General features: G+C 51.6%; 7 protein-coding genes and 1 non-coding gene across 8 annotated transcripts; 3 read left to right on the top strand and 5 right to left on the bottom strand.

The window, feature by feature from the left end:
• On the bottom strand, nt 1-1,602 carry J4E82_001930 (uncharacterized protein; the record flags this gene model as incomplete). The annotated part of the gene is made up of 2 exons (XM_051728235.1): nt 1-1,231; nt 1,595-1,602. 2 exons carry the CDS (start codon nt 1,600-1,602, stop codon nt 1-3), a joined length of 1,239 nt encoding a protein of 412 aa, XP_051592117.1.
• Nucleotides 1,603-2,988: 1,386 nt separating this feature from the next.
• J4E82_001929 (uncharacterized protein) lies at nt 2,989-4,354 on the top strand (the record flags this gene model as incomplete). The annotated part of the gene is made up of 2 exons (XM_051728234.1): nt 2,989-3,823; nt 3,873-4,354. The coding sequence occupies 2 exons, from the start codon at nt 2,989-2,991 to the stop codon at nt 4,352-4,354; spliced, it is 1,317 nt and encodes a 438-aa protein (XP_051592116.1).
• An 868-nt stretch (nt 4,355-5,222) lies between these two features.
• Nucleotides 5,223-6,815, top strand: J4E82_001928 (uncharacterized protein; the record flags this gene model as incomplete). Its single annotated transcript, XM_051728233.1, has 1 exon — nt 5,223-6,815. One exon carries the CDS (start codon nt 5,223-5,225, stop codon nt 6,813-6,815), a length of 1,593 nt encoding a protein of 530 aa, XP_051592115.1.
• A 261-nt stretch (nt 6,816-7,076) lies between these two features.
• On the bottom strand, nt 7,077-9,250 carry J4E82_001927 (uncharacterized protein; the record flags this gene model as incomplete). The annotated part of the gene is made up of 4 exons (XM_051728232.1): nt 7,077-7,236; nt 7,289-8,012; nt 8,062-8,756; nt 8,805-9,250. 4 exons carry the CDS (start codon nt 9,248-9,250, stop codon nt 7,077-7,079), a joined length of 2,025 nt encoding a protein of 674 aa, XP_051592114.1.
• A 1,259-nt stretch (nt 9,251-10,509) lies between these two features.
• Nucleotides 10,510-10,597, top strand: J4E82_001926. The gene has a single exon. It is a non-coding gene; the product is annotated as a tRNA-Gly (tRNA).
• A 476-nt stretch (nt 10,598-11,073) lies between these two features.
• J4E82_001925 (uncharacterized protein) lies at nt 11,074-13,254 on the bottom strand (the record flags this gene model as incomplete). The annotated part of the gene is made up of 3 exons (XM_051728231.1): nt 11,074-12,245; nt 12,372-12,811; nt 12,860-13,254. The coding sequence occupies 3 exons, from the start codon at nt 13,252-13,254 to the stop codon at nt 11,074-11,076; spliced, it is 2,007 nt and encodes a 668-aa protein (XP_051592113.1).
• A 994-nt stretch (nt 13,255-14,248) lies between these two features.
• Nucleotides 14,249-15,954, bottom strand: J4E82_001924 (uncharacterized protein; the record flags this gene model as incomplete). Its single annotated transcript, XM_051728230.1, has 4 exons — nt 14,249-14,362; nt 14,412-15,263; nt 15,316-15,459; nt 15,724-15,954. 4 exons carry the CDS (start codon nt 15,952-15,954, stop codon nt 14,249-14,251), a joined length of 1,341 nt encoding a protein of 446 aa, XP_051592112.1.
• Nucleotides 15,955-18,204: 2,250 nt separating this feature from the next.
• J4E82_001923 (uncharacterized protein) lies at nt 18,205-20,354 on the bottom strand (the record flags this gene model as incomplete). The annotated part of the gene is made up of 5 exons (XM_051728229.1): nt 18,205-19,158; nt 19,207-19,584; nt 19,633-19,759; nt 19,864-20,033; nt 20,133-20,354. The coding sequence occupies 5 exons, from the start codon at nt 20,352-20,354 to the stop codon at nt 18,205-18,207; spliced, it is 1,851 nt and encodes a 616-aa protein (XP_051592111.1).
• Nucleotides 20,355-22,038: the final 1,684 nt, after the last annotated feature.

Genomic DNA, 22,038 nt, shown 5'->3' with positions numbered 1-22,038 from the left:
CTAAGTAAGCGTGGGGGCAGTCCAGTCAATGTATGTCGCCGCATCAGCGCCTGATGGGCCCTTCTCAATGTTGGCAGTGTTTGAGCTCTGGCCGAGCAAGAATTTGTTGATGAACGCAGTAAGGTCAGCCTGCTGGTTGGATGGAAACTGGCAATGGTTGTGGTTGCCGGAGCCTGTAAAGCCCATGTTATCTGGTACACCAAGGGCCTTGTAGATGAGGCGACCGGCCTTCATACAAGCGGTCGTGGATACAGGGCCAAGCCAGTCAATCTCGTTCTCAATGACGAGCAGACCACGTGGAGCAACCATACCGGCGAGCTGATGGTGGTCGGTGGCCAGGGTGTTGGACTTGGTGCTGAAGGAGTTAAACCTTGTGGAGAACCATACATTTTCGCCAACGATTTGGCTAGAGGTTTGGATGTTCTTTCCCTTGGCTTTCTCAGAGTCGGAGATGCGCCAGCAGGCGGCACCACCAGAACCAGACTCCTGAGGAAGACCCAGAGCAATGCGGTCGACAAGCGCAGCGGCGACAAAAGCACCCTTGCCGTTGCGAGAGCAACCAGTCACACCAACGCGCTTCGGGTCGATACCAGCACCAGGAGTAGCCTCGAGAGCATCCATAATGCGGTCAACACCCCATGCCCAAGCAGTGAGAGCACCAGCACTGTGGCTGGAGCCGTACAAGTCAAAGAATTTGCCCTTTCCACGGCTGCTACCACCCTGTTGCTGGCCGATTTCATCGTTGTTAAAGGTGATTGTCGCAACGTTGCTGGGAACAGGGAGACTGGCAGCGCCGTATGCAATTATGGCTGGGAAAGGTCCAGTCCCGCTAGGCTTCTTGATAGAGACCGAGAAAGTAACCGACTTTCCGCCCTCAGTCGAGGTAATGGAGAGCGAGGATCCAGAGAAGGTAGCAGTAACGCTTGATGGCTTCTTGGGGAAGTCACCAAGTTCCTGTGCCTGTATAGCAGCGCTAACCTCCTTGTTCTTGCATGCGAAGTCGGCTTTGGTGGCAACAGCCCTTCCGTCAAAGAACTTGAAGGGGTTTGGCAACTTGGCGTTGGCAGTAGTAGGGAAGGTAGTTGGAACATTGCATGTGGCGTCCTGGCGCTGTTCGATGGCTGGCGCCGCAAGGACGGTCGTAGCAAGGAGCGGAAGTACAAGTGAGTATTTCATGTTGGGCGGACCTTGGTACTCGAGACACTGTAGGATGGTGATTGCTGAGGTACTCCTAACTCTTATATAGTGATCGTGGCCTCCGCAAGCATTCCGCATTCTCACGGCGAAATATAGCCACTAAATGAACCCGTGGAGATGACAAAGTGTGTTTCGTAGCGTGACTATGGGGCAATCAGGGCATAACGCCTTGGCTCATGCTGGTCTCCTCTACTTTCGCCACGCACTTGTGGAGCAAGAGCCGTCACAACAGAATGGCATAGACTCATAATCACCATATTCGGTAACCATCATTTGACTTTACATGCTAGTATCCTACGTTCACAACTCACAAAAGCTGACATGCTTTTGTTTTCCTATTATCGACTTAGTCCAACATGAGAAGTGTTGGACCTTTGATGTTTTCCAGGTAACCTACCTAGACATCTACGGTACTGCTATCATCACAGAGTACAGGCTTACCCTGCGTTGACAGTTCATTGATGGAAAATTTGTTCGTGATTTGTACAGTCAATACCGTCGATTGGAGTGCAAAAGCTCCCTTGAGCCGTGAGGAAACCACATCGCACTATAGCGCCCTTGGCCCGCCGTGTTCCCCAAAACAAGACGTGACCACTTAGTCTATGTTCAGATCCGGGTATTGTAGACTGGTATTGGCATGGCGCAGTGTAGCGAATGCTCTTCCAGAACTTCCAAATGGATCTCGTCAGAACATGGCGATCGATTGGGCATAGCAAGATATACGCACTCTAGAAACCCTGGTTCACCGTCTAATGGATATTAATACCACGATGGCGGCTCTCCATGCTTCCCCACGTTGCGGGGTGCAGTGGGGCGCTTGTTGAAGTGCCGTTTAGCCTGTTCGTCACCACGCAAGTTCACCCGGTATTAGATGATCGACATCCTTCCAGCTCCATGTAGCCTTGATATGTCCTGCGCAGAAGCTTGTTGTTACTTGTCTCGTCTATCCGTTGTTCGGGGATTTCCTCGTACGCAACGAGTTGGTAGTTCGGTCGCATTTGTTCCATTACCGAGAACGCTATGTCATGGTAGGGACATGAATTGGTTTTGCAGCATCCACTCGGGATATGGTGATATGCAAGGGTTAGTGTCGCACTCTATGTCTGGTTTGAGGTTTGCAGCATAGTGCTTGGACTGCATGCGCTTAGGATATCAGAACGCTGGATGTGAAGTTGCACAGTTCATGCTCCAAAATAGCTCCTGGATGGGTGAACCGCAGCGTCATGAAATTAACAACAGTCGATAACGGTGAGCTTGAAAAGCTACACGGTCCGTGTGAGTTGCGGCGAGTTTCGTTTCCAGGCTACAGACAAGTCTAGCGTGGCTTGTCGTTGAGAATAACTTCACACAAAGACGCGCACCAAGATAGTCATAACGGAGACCCGAGTCATGTGTAACGTTGGAGAAGAGGAAGGAGGAGTTGCACCTTGGAGTTTGGATGGAGTCCTGAGTCGCTCGCGCTTACCAGCCGCAGCGCTAGTGCTTCACAGCTTCGGCACCCCTCATCACGGGAGTTTCAGCAAGGCTCGCGAAATCTTGAGGAAAGCTATAAATACGAATTTGCGCGATAGCATTCAGAGTTTTGCTGTCGTCAAGTTTGCATCATCGTCGATAAGAAGAGAAGGAAGCACGTTCTAAAGTTTAACTGGCTACATCTAAAGCAAGTCAAGCTGACCAAGCCGCCACTCATTGGTCACTCTCCTCTACGCCCTATCCATGTACTGAACCAAACCAACACTTATGAAGCGACCTTCCGATTTCACAACGACCGATAGTTCCAAATCACTCAGAATGTCAAGCGAAAGACAAGCGGCGGATGCTATCCGATTCTATGACTCGAAGTCCTGGGATTACGATGCTACCTGGCACAACGACTTCACAAGGCGATTCATTTCCTATCTCGACATACAACCAGGCCAACAAGTACTGGATTTGGCGTGTGGCACAGGATTGTTGACTTTCCGTGAGTCAGAGGCTGTAGGGCCGCAAGGACATGTTGTCGGAGTTGATGTCACCCCTGGTATGCTTGCAGTCGCTACTCACAGAAAGACTCAAGGAGGCGACAAATATGCCAATACGACTTTCCTCAAGGGCGATGCTTTACATCTGGACGAAACAGAAGAGCTCAGGGGAAAGCAGTTTGACGTCATAACAGTGGCTTCTGCCCTTGTCTTGTTCCCCAACCCAAAGACTGCCATCGAGCACTGGACAGAATTCCTCAAGCCTGGAGGGGTCATTGCAATGGACGCAACACATCCAAGGAACTTGGTCTCCGGTATGGTTCTCGAGAGGGTAGCTCGCAGATTGGAGCTTCCAATTCCATACAATCGATCATGGAGCAAATCAGAAGATACCTTGAAGCAGATGCTGGAGTCCGCGGGCCTGGAGATAGACCAAGTTCTTACTGTCGAGAGCCAAGCTGGATATGGCAGACGTTTTTACGATATGGAGCAATGGGACGACTTCTTCGTCGAAAATGTGATTGTCAAGGACATTGCGAGAACGTTTGCGAACAACGACATCCGAAGGAAAGCGCAAGGCATTTACAAAGAGGAGTGGGAAAAGCTGGCGATAGATGGCAAGATTGAGGAGATCGACTCTGTTTTCCTCGGTATTGCAAGAAGACGTGAGTAAGCCATAGTGGTATATTGACATAAAGCTGACGTGTTATGTAGCTGCAGACGGTTCGAGATACGTGCCGCAAGTCATTCAGGACGATGTGGTTTTCAAGGGCGGATGCCGCTGCGGTGGGGTGCAATACACATCGAGTGCTCCACCCTCAGATATCACGCTGTGTCATTGCCGCGCATGCCAGCAAGTATCAGGCTCTGGCTTCCTTCCATTCACGCATGTACCCCGAGGCAGTCTTTCCTTCACGCATTCGAACACGCGCCAGGTTCTAAGACTATCGGACGTTGTAGAACGAACCTTCTGCTCGGGTTGCGGTGCCCCGATATCCATGGTCTACACATCTGATCCCGACGGCATGGGGCTGTGCATGGCCACAGTCGATCTGGAGAGTCTCAAGACTGAGGTGGCACCCAAGGTTGTGAAGCATATCTTTTTGAGGGAGAAGGCGCCGTGGGTGGTATTGCCCGAAGATGGGACTGAGCGTTGGGGCACATCGGAAGATGCTCACCTGCTCATGCAGAAGTAGAGTAACTGTAATGGAGGTGTAGGCGCAAGAAAATGCGGTGAACTTTTTCAGGGTACGCCATTATTCGGTGTGAACTTTTGTGGGGTAGTGCAGTGGGCGAGTGTAGGTAACCCACTGATTGAGGAGACAGGTCTATGATCCCATAATTACAAGAGACGCGCAACTAGTGTCGCAGTCTCTGAGGCTTTTGTTGTTGAGAGAGCTTGCCTGGAGAGGTCTTCCCTGCTGGTTGTAACGCGTACTAGCCGTGCGCTAAAGTTGCACGATGAGATGTTTTGAAACGCGAACGCAAACAGAACGGATGGAAAGCAGGGTCGAGTGCATCTTACAGCTTGTCTTGCATTAGACCAAGGCAATTCGCAAGGGGCTATTGGGTTCTCTAAGCGACGACGGCTACGTGTTGCGGTGTGCGTTGCGTACATGACGGGGCCGCTAGCCCTCCCAGCCTCACAAAATCCAGATTCCCTGCCACGCTGTTTCCTGCCAACCACACGAAACAGCCATCGAGGACAAAACCTCGCCCTTTGCTCGACGAAACATTGAACCCTCTTTTTGCCTTTTGGTACACCACGATTGCAGTCAACTGCCGTACTGCACATCTTACACATTCTACCACCAGACACTCGTTGACCGCCGCTTTACCTTCCCACGACTCTCGCTCCTCGCTCTTATCGATAAATTCATCGTGTTGGCCGGGTTACCCTCAGCACCCGCCCCGCCGAGCAGCAAGGAAAGAAGTGCTTTCGCGTTTCACACATCTCCATCCGTCTGCTCGACAAATCGTTGGGCGACTGACACAGTCCTCGACCGCCAAACAGCGTACCGTCTAGCAATCCCGGCACCGGACGTTTAGCTGCAGTAGTTTGGAATGAGCCGCAACGCCCCTCACGACTTGGAGCTGCAACAGCCACCTCAGGCCCCTTATGCGACCCATACCTCGCAGCATACTGGCGTGAGATCCCCATCGTATCACACTCGCAAGCAGTCTGCGTCTGTGGTCAGCGAACAGGTGAACAAATTCGACGACGTGGACATCACCGGACTTCAACCACCACCTTCCGCTTTAACACCCACTACTGCAACTGCATATGACCCACATGCACCTTCCCCACTAGAGGACTTCCCTAGGACTGGCCGAAGTAGTCACCAGCGCACCTTGACCGGTACAATCTTCGACAACTTCAATCGCGCAACATCGACAATCCAACAGCATACTTCAAGAGCATCTTCACCTACAAAATCTCTGGCAAGCTTCATTCCCTCAAGAGGCGCTATCGAATCCAGCGCTAGCCAGCCTAAGATTAGGGCGCTACAGAACTGGTTCAACGGCTCCTCTGCGCCCGTGAAGCTAGGTGTCCAGCAACAGGACGACTATTCGGATTCCGGCTCCGAGTCAGGAGAGAGTTACGATTCCGAGTCCGAAGAGGAGGAAGAGGAGAGGGGCAACATGATGACCAACCTCTTCAACCGTGGCTCTTCCCTCACGAGGGGCACGTCGCAGAGCCCGATGCGATCAGATGATACCCACACACCGAGCAAGGCACCGAGCCAGCCCACCGCTAGCAGCAAGTTCGCATGGCTGTTGTCCACACAAAAGAATGCCGCCGTCCCCCCTCCACAGCAGTCGCCCACATACCACAACCCTGACGACGAGTTACTCAACTTGAACATATCACACTCGCTTTTCCCACACGGACCCGCCGATCCGCTAGCACCTTCGTCCTTCCACGACCTTCTTACCAACGCCGAAGCCCTCCTCTCTCGCTACCAGACCGCCTACCGCCAACTCTCTACTGCCCTGGGAGACGCACATGCCGAACAAAGCGCGCAGGACGATGAGCTTGATGAAGCCGAGACACGGGCAAGGCACCTGAAGATGCAACTGGAGACAATGGCAGCACGAGCAGCCGAGCAGGACGAGCAAATGCGCGTCCTCATGGAAGACCTCGCGTTTGAGAAGAAAGCTCGTCAAGAAGAAGAGGCTGCTCGTAAGAGGAGTCTGGCCCTCATTAGAGCAACACCACAGTGTGAGCACACTTCGTGCCAGGAGTCCGCCCGTCGACACAACCGTGTGTCAGGCTCAGAAATCAGCGTCGATTCTGGTTTCGAGTCTGAGAATGAGACCGACGCTGCGAGCGTATTCTCAAGAAGCTGCCTCAGCCCTACCGGTACCGACCGCTCATCCATTCTCGACAACGATATTCACGACATCACACCGAAGGGCCGAAAGCCTCAATCGCTACAACGGGGAAGCACATATGACAAGCCCCGAGAAGGCAAAGTCGACATCGCTAAAGGTGGATGGGGATGCGCCAACTGCCAGGGCGGCGCACAATCTGCTGTTTGGGGCCGCCTAGCGAAGGAGCGAGAGGAGAACCGCACGCTCAGACTGCGTGTTGAAACCTTAGAGGAGGCCGTCGATGGTGCTTTGAATGCCGTCACTGGCGCTTGGGGAATGTAAATATTCGTGTACGGGCATGACTTTGGCGTATATTGGCGTTTAGTATACCACTGTTTGACGATTGGATGACTATCAGATTGGTTTCAGTCTTTGGAATGTAGAACGCATACATAGAGTATCGTATAGCATCAACTACTACCCACCACAGTACCACTATGTGTACAAAACCTCGACATCACTTTTGCAATATGACAGACCGAGCGGCATACGTGGGAACTCATTGGGTATCCTTGAACTAATAACGACTCATTTCAACAGTACTTAAAGCTTCTGCTCTCCAGAGCAACATTCCTTTTCAACCAAAACCGACGCATTGTTCTTCGTGCTTGGTACGTCGATAGCCGGGTTGCGCTCGAAGAAGTCGCTGGGCTTGAAATGCACTTGGTAAATCTCGACAGGCATAACGGGCCAGTCTTCGACTCTGCTTGTCGTTAGTATATGCGCCGACTTTAATCAAAGGCGATGAATCTTACCGTGGGTTATGTGTCAGTCCGAACACGTTCCAGAGAACAAGATCTTCATTCTCGACATTATCCTTTCGTGCAGCCATGTCATGCACACCACCTTGCTCGAGCTGGCTCTGTAGCGTGAACCTACCCGCAGCGTATAGCTCGTCATCCTGGTACTTTGTCACCCACACGTGGTGGTTTGTGAAGAGCGCTCGTTGCGCTTGGATGCTACCTTGGCTAGCAAGTATCTTCTGCGTAGGGAGCGGTGCGAATTTGTATCCTACAGGGTTACCAGACTTTGGATTTTTCTTGGATGGGTTGATGATCTTGAAGACGCGGTGGTCGAAGGGATTGGCATCAACACCAGAGGACTTGTCGATGGTTGTCTTGCGGATTTCGTAGAAATTGCCATTGGGGTTGGTTTCCTTGTTCCAGGGAGCGGTGTGGGATTCTTCATAGAGGACGGTATTGTTGTGTCCGTCGATTGCCGGGTCAAAACGAGCGGCAAAGATGTGCTGGTGGTTTTGGGCAAGCACACCTCCTGATACGACATTGCCGTAGTCTGATGTCTTGCCTGGGTCGATGTTGACGACTGAGACGATACCAGTGGCTCGGACTTCAAGAGTGATACCACCAGCGGTGTCGAGCTTGTAGGCAAACACATACTCATAGTTAGCTAGGGTGATGATGAACTGAACGACGAGTTCTCGTAGTCGTGTTACTACTGCGCGTCCAGTTCTCCAGTTGGCTAATTTCTCACGTTAGTTCGTGCTGAGAAACTGTTTGGGGAGACTCACTGTGCTTCCAGCCAATACCATTGTCTTGCTCGTGAAGACAGACCACATTGGGGTGGACCTTTGGTTCGCCATCGGAACCAACGATGACCGCATCAAAGTATTTGATCACGCCGAGACAGTCGCAACCTAAGGAAAGGTTGTTGGCACAGTTACCAGCACCTCCGTCACCAAAGTCGAATGCTTGCTTGCGGTGGAAGGGTGGTCGTGCATCTGCGTACGGGACCGACATCTCAGAAATGCTCATCCGGTACATGATGCTTCTACCGTCATATTTGACGTTGTGTAGAACAGCCCCTTCACGCGGGTTAAATGATACTCTGAAGCTCCACTTCTGCCACTCGACTAGCGATTCGTCTGTAACCTTGAAGGAAGGACCCTCTGGTTGTGTAATGTTGATAGGCTTCACGTCCTGTCGAAGACCACCTTCGACCATCTCGGGGACGTACTCCGCACCTTCGCAATGGTCTAGAACGCGTTCGGAATGTGTCTGACCGGTGAGGCTATCGCCCTTTCCACCTGTGGCTAAGCGGTCAACGCGAATGATCTTCCTCGTTTGCGCGTCCATGACAGGAATTAGTGGTAAGGGGTAGGCGTAGAAGTTGGAATCGTCGTTTCCATTTCGTGTGTCCTGTGCAAAGCATAATCCTTGGAAGTATCTTCGGTTCTCGGCGCCAATGTCAAGACCACCGTATGGCCTTGTGTCGTTAGTAGTCTACATCGACAATTGAGAAGTAGGTACCTACCAGGGCTCAACAACCAACTCAAACCCATCAGGTAGCTTGAGCTCCTTCATGGCATCCTTGAACATGTCGCTCTCCTCACAAGCCTTGACCAGGTGTTGGAACTCCCACAGGGTCAAGCTGGCCTGCTTCTCCTTTCCAACAATCTCATGGCGTACCCTCTTCTTTTGTTCAATATCAATGACAGACTCGTGGTACTCTGGTATCTTGTCGGTTCCGATGACATCGTATTGACACTTCGCCAACCGCGCTGGTCGCTTGGAAGCTGGTGATTGCCCTGGCTTTGCTGCATATTCTAGGTCGAGGTATTGTTTCATGAGCTCCTTCTCGGGTTCTTGGAGGTAGATCTCTCGAAAGTCGACAACGCAGTCTTTGTGGAGGGAGAGGACAGTGTCACGCGCGATACGCGTCTCCTCTACGTTGAGGATCTTGAAGGGGTGAGGTGCCATGGTAAGACGTATAACCTGAATAAAGAATGATGATGTGATCCTATGCTCACCCTAGAGTAGTGAAGTGTAGATGGGAGGTCATCAAGTCCGATGGGATACCACCCAATTTATCTACAGGCATATACATGATGCCGAGCCCGTGTCCCAAAGCGTAGAAGCGGGGACATTGGATGATAGAGCGTGGCGATAAGTCCAAACACGTAAAGCTGTACCGCCGTCATGCTCTCTGGCGGAATATCGCATGTACCTACCACTTCTGGTTAGTGCGACATAATGGTGATCGAGTCCTGCACGCCCTGTCAAGCAATACACGAAAACAGATGTGTTATCTATCCCAACTCCTGTGACTCATGGGTATGAACTGGAAATCATGCGCTGTTGTTGTGTTTCTCGCGGAACGTTGCGTGTGAAAAGAGCAAACCGCTCAGCGGAATTGTGTCCGCTGTGGGTCGGGTTACTCGACTGGCTTGGGAAGAGACGCGATATTCTCTTAAGCGGAACATTGCCATTGCGCTGCCACAACAAGCTGGGCGATGGGTCTTGCCAATCTTTGCAACGGATTCATAGTCGTATCATGTAAACGAGTGATCTAGAGCATACAAGGAGATCGATGATACCAAGATTCAATCACGAAAGGAGTGCGATCTCGGAAGACATCTATACAACAGTGACAGAAACAATGTACCGGCTTGGCATGGTAGTGTGAAGACTACGTAGGCTTGTACTGAATCGGCTGGGTCTGTGTACGCTTGTCGTACATTGTCTATGGGTCTCGAGTTGTACATCAGGACGATCCCGAGGTCGCTATGAAGAGAGCCCTGGAGGTATTCCGCAGGACTAGGAAGATTTCTTAGCCGTACATTCGGTGTCATGCTGTACAGTAAAACTGCTTCAACATCAACATATTGTACGATACACTAGCCTATATTCTTCCGGCATTTATTGCCCTGCGGACGAAATCACAGTGGTGCAGTATTCGCTAGGCTTTCCTTGAATAGCAATATTGATGCCTAGGTGAGAACATGCATCAGCAAACCGTCTAGGCGCCGGTAGTGGAGATTAACGATCATTTCAGACAGTTTTCGTTAGTGCTACGGCTCTCGACTCGTGCATGACACTATACCCTAGCCAGACCGAAGACCCACAGACGAGGTTGGAGGCACGCCAGTTCCTCAATCTCGTGGAACAATAATAGGAATATAAAGCTTCTTTCTTCACTTTCTTCCATCAAATCACCCATCTCAGCTGTTTCAAACCTCGCATCGGTGGTTTAGTGGTAAAATTAGCCGTTGCCATCCTTCACAGGACAGTTTCGGCTAGCCCCGGGTTCGATTCCCGGCCGATGCAACTAACAATTTTCTTTTTGTCCTCGTGGACGTTGTGTGGTGGTTGTGGTGAACAGAGATGTGTTTTTAAAGGGGTGGTTGGAAGCGCACGTGACGATGTTGCGGTGGCTGGCAAGCGGCACTAGCGCCGGTTACCTCCGCACCAGCAGCGGCTTGCTAGACGTGGTAGACATTATCTAACAAAACATGCACAGCGGCTTTGGTTTTTTGTTCTTACAGTACCATCTGGCCTATACTCAGAAGTTCCAATACGTAGCGCTCGCTTTAGCTCTAATTACAAAGACTATTGCCTACACATGGACGCTGTTTCGTACGCTATAGAGATGGAATATGTGCCTTTAGGTCTACTGGAGGCCTAGTTTGTATGGCAATGGTCGTCAGTTTGTGCTTCAGTAGATGAGTTGATTGAATGGCCTTGATCGCTGGTATGGTATGCCTATCACCTACAGCACATCCAACACCTGGCAAAATTGCTCCTCATCCCTTCGCATTTCCAGCGATAGTAGCAGCCACCACACCCCCAATAGCAGCACCAAGCCCGATCCTCCTATTCTCCCTCTGCCCACTTACTCGCCATCGGTGACTCGCTTTCGGCACCACGACCCTCTCTGGCTCTGCAAGGCCCATCTGTCCCGGCGGCGCATGTTTGAGTTGGCCGTACTGCACTTTCCTCTTCCCAACATCCTCAAGTACCTGATCGAAATCGCCATGATATGCTTTTGTCTTGTCAGGCGCGATGATGGGCGCACCAAAGGCTTGCGATATTTCAAGCGGACCAAGAGTGACCTTGCGGCCGAGCTGCCAGAAGCCCCAATATACGGGTAGGACGAGCATAACGGTGACGAAAGTTGCTACGAGGGCGCCGGCGACGTAGGCGTAGGAGGTTTTGTATTGCTCAACGATACCGGTGACTGATGCGATGATTGTTTGGTTGGCCATCCCGAGGTCGCCGTCTAGGCTTTTGTTGGAAAAAGGCGCGCCTGTAATGTACAACGCTGTCACGAAGCTCAGGGTGTTGAGTTTGCGCAACACCTCGACGGCGGGATCGTCTTTACCTGGTTGGCTGACATTATACCAGCAACGATTGAGCGTTTCATCCGATTGGGCATAAAAGGTAGTCTGAGCCGAGGCGCCTCGAGCGACAATATCCCATGTGTCGTTGTTGTAAGTAAGATTCGCTGAGGATGCATAGAGGTTGTTCATGATGTATGTTAAAGCGCCGATAGTAGAGGGTTTACCGAACTGCTCTTCGAGATTGATAGTCTCCTTTACTTCAAGTTGGTCGATCTGCGTAATGTCGTCGAGACTCTCACCAACCTCCCAGTTGTCGGGGAGAGAATCATTAGAGAACTTGATGTGTGTGACAATGTTTTTGCCTTTTAGTTCTTCTTCGCTTGGTACCATAACAGTGACGGGATACTGAACGAGGGCGGGCTTGATCTCGCACCTACGGATAGTCATAGTACCCGGACAAGAGTGCTCGTCTTCTCCAGCTTTGCTATCGACGTACAGCATCTCGAGATCGATGCTGGCGTATGGTTTGGTCTCCGTTGGCCACGAGGCATTGAACTTGACATCCCACAGCGCATACGAGTTGTCCGATGGAGGTATGCCCTGTAGCTCTGATTCTCGTCTTTCATAGCCATAGTCTACCTGCCTGGATGTACTGGTGCAGTTGAATGAGAAGCCTAAGCCCTCGATAGCGCCATGACACTCTTGCCGAAAAGGGCAATCCCAAAAAGACTTTGTTTGGTCAAGAGTGTCATGCACCTTACCATTTGCGATCTTGCCGTTGTACGCATCCAGTACGTTAGCCCAAGCCTTATCGACGGTTTTGATATTGCCGTCCCCTCCGGGTATACCACCAGAATTCGCTGGCCAGTCTTTCTCGATAAACCCAGTCATAGTGTGGTTCATGTAGTCACTTTCCTGGGTGACGATAGTTTTTGTCGCTTTTTGAAATAGCGTACTGTCGATGACGGCGAACTTCGTCATAAGAGCGGCGAGAGCGATAATGTTGAAGTGTCTGCCGGAAGTGATAATCGCATAGAAGCTGTAAGAATACGCGTGATTCTGATGTAGTTTCCGGAGTGAGCTTCCGCGCAAGGCTGTCCTCCACCATGCGATAGCCAGCCCCTGACCAATCAATGTAACCAGCCCCAGGTTCTGAACTTGGTTCGCAATGTTGAGTAGTACGTTGGGTTGGGCGGTAAATCTAGTCTGTCAGTCTCTGTTTCATGTCTAATCAGCTAATTTGACTAACTTCGTAAAAGGCCAGTCATTGACTCGCTTTTCGTTAGACGTAGTCAGAATGATTACAGCTCCGGCAGTGGCCACGAGGATGACCATAAGTCCCGCGAAGCCGAGCCATGGAAATTGATGCTTAAAGCCAGGTCTCCAGTCAATACCGTCTATATCCGAATTGTGTTCGACATGATCAAACTTTTCGCTATAATCTTGTCGAGACGTGTTTGGAGATTCGCTAGAGCTACCTGTGTAGCTGGTGGAATTTTCGCGTTCCTCGGTAATAGCATCAATCATGACTTTGAAGTCTTCCTTTGGTGAACTGGGAGCAGTCTTCCAGCTATCCCTGTTGTGTCCAGAATCATTGTTGACCAAAACTGGCGACTGCGGGACTTCGCGTATCTCATTGTCCATTGGGCGATCTAGCATGTGGCAGCAAGACCACAGGTGAATAGAAGAAACGAAGCCCAGTGACCACTGAAGCTAGAGAAGCGATAAGTAGATGATAGGAAAACTTCGTGAAACAAAGAGAGAAGCAAACAATTCGCGTCGCGTGCTCCTGGCAGTCGTAGTACATATAGAACGATGTGGCACGGGATGCCGGTATATCAGCACAGGCCTTGCCGTCAGCCAGCCCAATGTTCATGTTGCATCTTAGTTATTTGTGGGGGCTGAAGCTCACCAGGAAACCCACAAAGGCTTAGAGACGTGCATGCTGGCGTAGTTGACGATTGGTTGTGAGTGCGTAAGGGACGCGGATGTCAGCCGCAGGAGGCTTGCCAACACACGCCTTACCCTTTTGAACCATCACAGATGCACGAAGCGAGATTGTCCAATCGCGGAGAGAATAAGATCGGACGGTCTTTGAGCCACGCCCTCCGCGTTAAGCTGGAAAGAACGAGTCGATTGCTAACAGGCGATTACATTCAGAGGCAACGTTCTAGCTCTTTCCCCTCCCCGCATCCTCTGAATTTGTGTTCTATAAGACCACGGTAAAGGATAGCCGAAAAGGGATCAAAGTAGTCGGTAGCAAAGATGGTCGGTGATTCCCAGCAGCCACAAAAGTCTTGGTTAATGCACATACTGTTGGCATATCAGCTCGGATGGTAGAGCGGTACAACACTAGCCTGGTTCCTTCAAGTGTAAGTTCCAAGAATAGAATTCGCATAAGGTCTTTAAAGCAGGTGTTTTCGCGAAACCTCAAAGAAGGATTTGGCCCCCCGAACCTTCCATTGCCGGAAACGCAAATGATGCGCTGTCACATTAAGATCTCAAGAACGCTTTGCGTCCCAGTTTGCCGTTTTTGCATATATTTGAGCGGCAATGTTTGGACTGTGCGATAGTTGCAGGAGCGGATGCATGCATCGGGGCATGCGGGGTTGGTAGTGCCAATGCCGGAAGTTTGCCTTCAGTCCTGCATTTGTTCATCGTCTGGCTCTTGCTCCTCCTTGACATCATCTTTCCCACCTTCTTCCTCTGGAGGCATAGACGTAGGGAACGAAAGATGTTTCCAATCTTCAATCTGCGAAAAGTTAATAACTCTAGTGCAGCAAGAGAAAGATATTACACACCTCCTCGGTGATGCTCTTCAGACGGTCACGGATGCTCTCCACAGCATAACTACCCAAGATCAATCGTAGCGGAGGATAACTACAATGACCTAATTGCCATACCAACTCTGCACTCTTTACAGCGCTGACTGGTTGTCTGTCGTTCAGCCATTGTACCATTCGTCGCGCGTGTTGCGCGGGACTTGTCAGCCCCGCATATGGTTCGCTAGGATTCGGTTTCACGAAGAAGTGGCCATAACGCTTCGGCTTCGGAGGTCCTGTTCCAGGAGTAGGCGCCGAAGTATAGCTGGGTGGTAATATGTTATCGTCTGGTTCGTCCAATCGAACATGACCGGGCTCGACCAATGTTGCTTTGATGTTGAAGATATCGACCTCGTACAACATGGACTCTATCAGACCCTCAACAGCGTACTTGGTCGCACAATACGGGCCGAGTCCCGGCACGCCAAGTGCTCCAGCCGTGGACGAGAATATGAGGTATCGACCAGAGTTCTGGGAGCGGAAGTACGGGAGGGACAACTGCAAGATGTGAAGTGTTCCGAGGAAGTTTGTTGTGAATTGATTGCGCAGGTCGTAGTCGTCCTGGTCCTCGCATGCTGCTATGACGCCGTAGCCGGTGCTATTCGCTATAACATCCACCTGACCCCAGTATTCGATGCTCTTCTTAATGACCTGATCTACTGTCTCGCGCACTCTTACGTCACACAACAGGCCCAGGCAGTTCCTGTTCTGCCATTTGTCCATCTGTTCTGGTGTGTTCTCCTCGGTCCATCCCACTGCAGTGCATTGGTCGCCATGCGCTAATATCGCTCGAACGAGGGAACGCCCCATATGACCGGTCGCCCCGAAGACCTACATTCCGGAGTTAGCTACCGATGACCAGGTGGCCTATTCAGTGACTTACAATCCATACTGCTCGCTTGGGTGGATTGTGCTCAGATGGTGGGTCGCATGTTGCTGGCAGGATGAGATTGGGATTGTGAGTGGCCGCGCCTGGCGAAAGGCTTTGGCTTTGGGTATCGAAATCCATAGCGACGTTGAGGAATCTCTACAATGATATGCGATGTCGAGCCGGTGCAGAAGGTGGGGAGCTTGGCAGCCAATCGGACTTGCAACTGCCGCTATCTCCGTGTGCTTCAAGTGAAGGAGCAACGAGGACGCGTGGAGGGACGGGGTTCGTTGCGCGATTGATGCGCATAATGTATCGTGTCGCCTCGGAATAAACATGTCGGATGACCATCGTAGCTGGACTTAGCATTCAAGGCATGATGAACCTTCTCTCGTCGATGAGGAAGCGCAGCCCCTCGATAACCAGGTGGGCTGGGAAGGCCTGTTGTCGGTTCATGAAGTTGCTGACCAGAATGAAGAACATGACAAAGATATCAAGGTGCATAGGCGAAGTGAGGAAGAAGTGGTATGCGAGGAACAGAAAGGCCTGGGCCCGGTATCTGCTCTTGATGGATCGGATGACTCTGTTTGCCTTGATAGCAGCGGCGCGGTTGGTAGGGGTTTTGAAGGTGACAACCTTGGAAAGGAGGGGCATCCTAGGCAGAATCGAGGTTTCAGGCGGCTCTGAGTCTGGGGAGACCTCGGGGTTGCGGAGAGACTTGGTGGAATGATTAGGAGGCTCTCTTATCGATAGAGCTCGGTCCCTGCGCGGGCGTCCTTCCGATGCACAATTACGTCTGTCTGCCTTCTTCGAGCCCGTTCAATCCACAACCAACATGCAATTGTTCCACCGATAGCAATATCAACCATGGTCAAAGCAGTGCCCACACCTGTGGCGCTGCCGGTCACACAGGGCAACTCGTCCTCGTAATTACACCTTCATTCCATAGAGGACCCCGCTAACATGCTGTAGACTTTCCTTCACGCAAGGGTTCCTGCTCGGCCAGCTTTCAATCGCGATTTTGATGTTTTGTTTCATAAAGTTCTTCATCTTTGGAGAGCCACCATCTGCCGACGATCGCGCGTTACACCTCAATTCCCTCCGCCGAGCTCGAACCCTAGCACACCAACAATCGTACAAGCAACTAAGGACGCGCGCAAATTCAACGTCCCTGTCTCTACGCCACAAACCGTCAAGAAGCATAATACGAAAGGGCGAAGAGAGCAGAGGAGGACCAAGCATCACAACTATCCTCGCGAAGACCTACTACAACGTAAAGGGACACCAACCGGAGAGCTTAGACTGGTTCAACGTGCTCATTGCGCAAACAATCGCACAGCTGAGAGCCGACGCGCGGCAGGACGATGCAATCCTCACATCGCTCACCGAAGTCTTGAACACGGGCAGCAAGCCAGACTGGATTGGCGAGATCAGGGTAACGGAGATAGCGTTGGGCGATGAGTTCCCCATCTTCAGCAATTGCAGAGTAATGCCTGCAGAAGACGGGTTTTGGTACGGGCCGGGAAACACAGGGAACGAGAAAGAGAGACTACAGGCACGGATGGACGTTGATTTGAGCGATGTCATTACCATTGGCGTTGAGACGACACTGAACTTGAACTGGCCGAAGCCCATGTCTGCAGTCTTGCCCGTCGCGCTTGCTGTGAGCATTGTACGGTTCTCTGGGACACTGGCCGTGTCATTCATACCCTCTTCGTCACCTCCACCTACCGCTGCGCCCATGACCTCGCCAACGTCCGAGACCCACCGAGGTTCCTCTCCAAGCCGTCCAGCATCATCATCTGGCGCACCACCACACCGACCTACAACATTAGCGTTCACCTTCCTAGATGACTATCGCCTCGACCTCTCTGTCCGTTCCTTAGTTGGCTCAAGATCCCGCCTACAAGACGTACCAAAAATCGCCCAGCTGATCGAATCTCGCGTCCACGCTTGGTTCGATGAGCGGGCAGTAGAACCCCGCTTCCAACAAATCGTGCTCCCCTCACTCTGGCCCCGAAAGCACAACACGCGAGGCGGAAGCGCCACCGAAGACGCCGACGCTGCAGCCGGAGAAAACGAAAATGACGAGGATGATGAGATCGCCGTCATGGAAGGAAACGGTACCGCTCCAGGTTCAACATCTTTCATCCCCAGTCCGATTGCTGAGAACGCTACTCTGGAAGAGCGTATAGAAGCTGAAGGCCAGAAAATGCGGGAAGCCGAGATCAGAGCTGGGGTTAGGAAGCCCAGTGCAAGTGACTCTCGTAGCCGGAGCAGGAATAATCGAGAAGATGGTATGCGATGGCGGGGTGAGCAGAGAGATCGAGATAGGCCGAAGGGACCGCATGGTCGACCGAAATTACAGAGTCGGACCACGACTGGTATTGCGGGAGCTATACCTGGCGCTTTGCCGAGAGGATAGGCATGAGTATCCTTATGATGACATGACTAGATGTGTATTATGTTACGAGCGGTGGCGTCTTGGAGAAAAGCGTGCTACAAGCATACGCGTGTATATAGTAATGAAGCTCAACATCACCAATGGTCATCTCTCACAGACATACATTCGATGTGCGTACATTACCAGACAACACAAGACACTGGCCATCACTGATGCTCACTTCAACGAGGTAAGTCGTATTGATTACACCGACTCATCTAGATATTCTAGCCAGCAAGGCGATCTATTCGTCAATAGCACACCTCGTAATACATCGCTAAGCCGACGGACGATGCATTTATCCCACAACAGAATGAGGGCAGAGATCGAGAAAAACGCCATGGGTATCTGTCGTTCTCTAGTTATGACAGGAAAGTAGATAGCAAGAAGGTGAAGATGGTTAAACATGGATCCTCAAGACAACATGTAGTAAAGCGGCGTTTGGAGGTACGCATACACATTTATCGCCCGTTGATAGTAGGAGTAGGTGCAGGCTGATGTGGTGGTTGAGCCTCGAATGTGCTAGCTGGAGCCTCCACTGGCGCCTGGGACTTTGGTGCTTCTTCAGGGGGAGTTGGTGCAGAGAAAACTCCATCGAGCTTAGGCAGCGCTTCTGGGTTGCCGGTAGAAGTTTGTTGTTGCTGTGCGACTGGGACTACTGGAGTAGAGATTCCGTTCATAGTACCTGCAGATGCAGGCGCAGGCTCAGGCTGTTTTGGTGCGCTGGTGCTGGTCGACGACGCGACTGTCGCAGCAATAGAATCGCGATCCACCCCATTTGTCATGGGCGCATCTTCTTCATGAGCAGGAGCGCCATCAGATGCACCTTTCCGGTAGCGTAGAGTGACCATGAGGCTGTGTTGTTCTTCCTCCTCTTCCGATTCCTCCACGGCATCGTCTTCGTCGTCGTCGTCGTCAAGATCCATCTGATCTGGCTCCTCTTCATCGTCATCTCCACCATCCCAAGAGGTCGCGTCCTCCTCGTCTTCCGAATCTACTGTTCGGTTGAATGAACGACCGTTTGTGGTACCCCTGTTGGCGGCGCGAGTCGATCGGCCATGGCCTGAATATGGTTCTTCCGACACATCAGATCTGACATAGTCGCCAGTCGCAGGCGATGCATGGTCTGCAATTTGTCCACTGAGCAATGTTTCGCCATATAAACCGGTTGCTCGAGATCGGACCTGTCGACCACTGGCGGTGACAGTAGGACCAGAAGGTGCAGCGGGTGTGTCGCGGCCCGACTGTCGCCCTGATCGGCGTACGGAGGTGTTGTCTGAATCGAAGTCGTTGTCTTCGTCAAATGTGTATCGTTGGCGCTTGCCACGGGTGCGGCCTTCATATAGGGAGAAACCAGGTTCTGGGCGGGTGAAGGCATCTTTGCGCTGGCGTGTGTACTCTCGTCGCTTACGTTTCTAAATGACTGTTAGCATAGGATGACTTGTAGAATGGACGAGGCGTACATTTTCTGAGGCCTCGAATCGTGGCACGGCGTTAAGCATACGCTCGCCAAGTGCCTTAGCCTCTTTGTGCCCATCTACTTCCTCCAGCTTCGTCGCAAGCGCCTTCAACTCATCAATGGAGCCGGCGACACTGATCCATTGTACGTTCTTGCGGCTCGGGTCGGTCTCGCGGTAGATGCGAAAGTGGGTATCGTTTTGTCCTTCGACTAGATAGTATCGACGCTTGTCACCATCACGGCCCCATGCTTGCACCGATAATGGGATGTTGGTATCTTGCTTGTCCTTGGTAGTGCGAGACTTGTATGCGTTATTGATCATGGCCTTGACTTGTTCGTTTTGATTGAGGCTCCAGAGGCAGAGTGAGTGGAGGAGGGTGATCTATGCGACGGTAAGCATTTGGCGGTATCAGGATAGATGACTACTTACTCGCTCTACTGCCGTCATTGTGTTGAAGTTGCGACCGCCGCTGAGGGGATTGCCAGTCCATTTGGTGGGCCATTGCGATTTTTGGGTTTGGATGGCTTCCTCGAGAGCGCGACCGTAATGACCCTTCCTGTAGAACACACACGTGTCAGCTTGTGCACTATTCCATCTACTGTGTGACGCCCACGCGACCGCGGAACGGGTATTTGTGAAGAGCGAAGGGGTCAGACTGACTCGACAGGTTTCTTGCGATTGAGGACGAGGCCGAGCAAGGCGCATAGTAAGCCTTCGACGTCGGCGGACGGTGTGTCTTCCGCGACACCCTGCTCGATGTCCTGAGGCCCTACAGAAGGGGAACCGCGAGGGAATGCTTCGTTGAAACGTGACCGGAACATTACGATAAACTATGGCACATGGCATTAGCGACGCCTGAGCGGACGAGTCGTGCGCGACTGCGGCGCAATGCAGCGCGTCACGACGCGACGGACGCGTCCAATACGTACAGCAATGTCTGGATTGTCCTCTGGTACAGGCTCATGCGGCGGGGACGGCGCCCGTTTTCTTGGAGGCGGCGAGGGCGAACGTTTGTTGAAAAAGGTCAGGATTGTGCCGTTCTTCTTCTTTTTCTGAGGTGCGGGCTTCGCAGCAGCAGCCTCTGGGACTTCAAGCTCCATCTCATCGTCAGTCGGGGGCGCAGAAGACAGAGACGAGTCTGAGTCGGCCATGGTTGCGGTTGTTTGGGGGGTTGATGTTGGTGGTTGTAATTGCGGCTGCAGTTGCGGGACGAGGAGAGAACTACGAACAGAGCACGGTTAGGCAGGCATGAGGTAATGCTACTTTCGCTAGCACAGAGATCGACTATATGGATCCCTGTAACTTTGGGGTAATCAAGACAATGAGAATGGCCACCCAGAGCGCCTTTGTTTGGTAAAGCGAGTGTCGGGTAGACAGCAACGAGAAAGGAGAGGTGCAGTCAGGGCAAACTTTGTATTCTGAGAGTATCGTTTGTCTATAGACCTGATGTTCGCGTAGTGCTGCAATTGTGTTTCGATTCGCATAGGGCGAAACAAGAGCGAAAGGAAAGCTATCAATTTTACCGTCGCTCTTCATCCGTTATCCCAGAACCTGCTTTATTGAGGTCTGCCTTGTGAACACGGCCTGCCGAGGTTCAAGAGTTCCACGATACGAAGTAATGGTAGCTTGAGCATACCTTGTATCCATTGAGATCAGCCTTGCGCCCTGTATCATTTCGTAAACCTTTTTTATCCCGGACTGTACAACTAGACGTGGAGATGCGATTGTCCTGATGGGATTGTGTATATCGTAGGCCTCCGTTGCCTATATAGCGCATCAATGCACGTTAGTGTTCATGTTTAGGGCCGTCTTGCTGATCGGGCAGGTGAACCCTCGAGACCACCGGTCATGCGGAGAATGCTTTACAACTCCACATAGGCAAATCGCAACAAGAGCGTGGAATCCTGCGCGGGGATCTTGGTAATGCTTGTAATGGCACATGAACCCCTACTGATTGGGTCCTTCTCTTGACATCTTCATAACCCGCATGAGCGGCATGAAGCGAAACATTGAGAAATGATGTTCTAGAGTGAGCCTGCCGAAGAGGGTGTTTCTCCGGGTGCGTAAATGGATCGGTGTTGGCTGCAGGTGTGCACATATGCGTCGGGCTTCTAGTCGGAACTTGGAACTAGCCCGCGCAATCCTGAAGTTGCAGCGCACATCTGCCCACTCCCTGTCACATACATGATGACAACATCTGCCTTAGCAATGAGAATATTGCGCAAGCGTGTGTCGTAATCAGAAAGAAACTATTTCCGATTATGTAGGACCGAGTGAGAGAGACTTTTCGTAGGACGAAGAAAAAGAGGCCATTTCAAAGATGCGCCAGAAAAGACATATGAAACTTGCTACAAAGGAACGCGATAGCGCAGGTGATGTGGTGTTGACTTGGCTGAGTAGAGACGCGAAATTGAGGTTGGTGTTCCACCCAAGCAGAAAAGATGGCGCTTACCAGGTCACGTGCGGCACTATGCACTGCTGGGCGAGCAGTTAGACGATGATGTCAGAGCCAGTATTGGATCATCTCAATATTCTCCTTTTTCTCCGATCATGGTCGCAACTTACACAAAAGGAATTGAGGAAAGCAAGGCAACGTGGGCAGACGCTGGGACTGTGATGGAGTGTGTATTCGCCGTGAGTCGATCGAGGGGAGATAGCGACTACATTGACCGCATATGCCAAGGCTGTTCAACGATATAGAGGTAGGCTTTTCAGCTCTGTCGCGGCGATTGCAGAGGCCAGGTGATATATTGCGTCTGCAAGACAAGACCGCTTGACCTGATAAGGGAAGGAGATTGGAGTTCGCGTTGTTCCTGGCTGCATATTGAGGAGTCT

This window comes from Alternaria postmessia, assembly GCF_024291825.1.
Source record: "Alternaria postmessia strain BMP 2775 chromosome Unknown scaffold_7, whole genome shotgun sequence".
NCBI lineage: Eukaryota > Fungi > Ascomycota > Dothideomycetes > Pleosporales > Pleosporaceae > Alternaria > Alternaria postmessia.
This window is presented reverse-complemented; position numbering and strand designations above follow the sequence as displayed.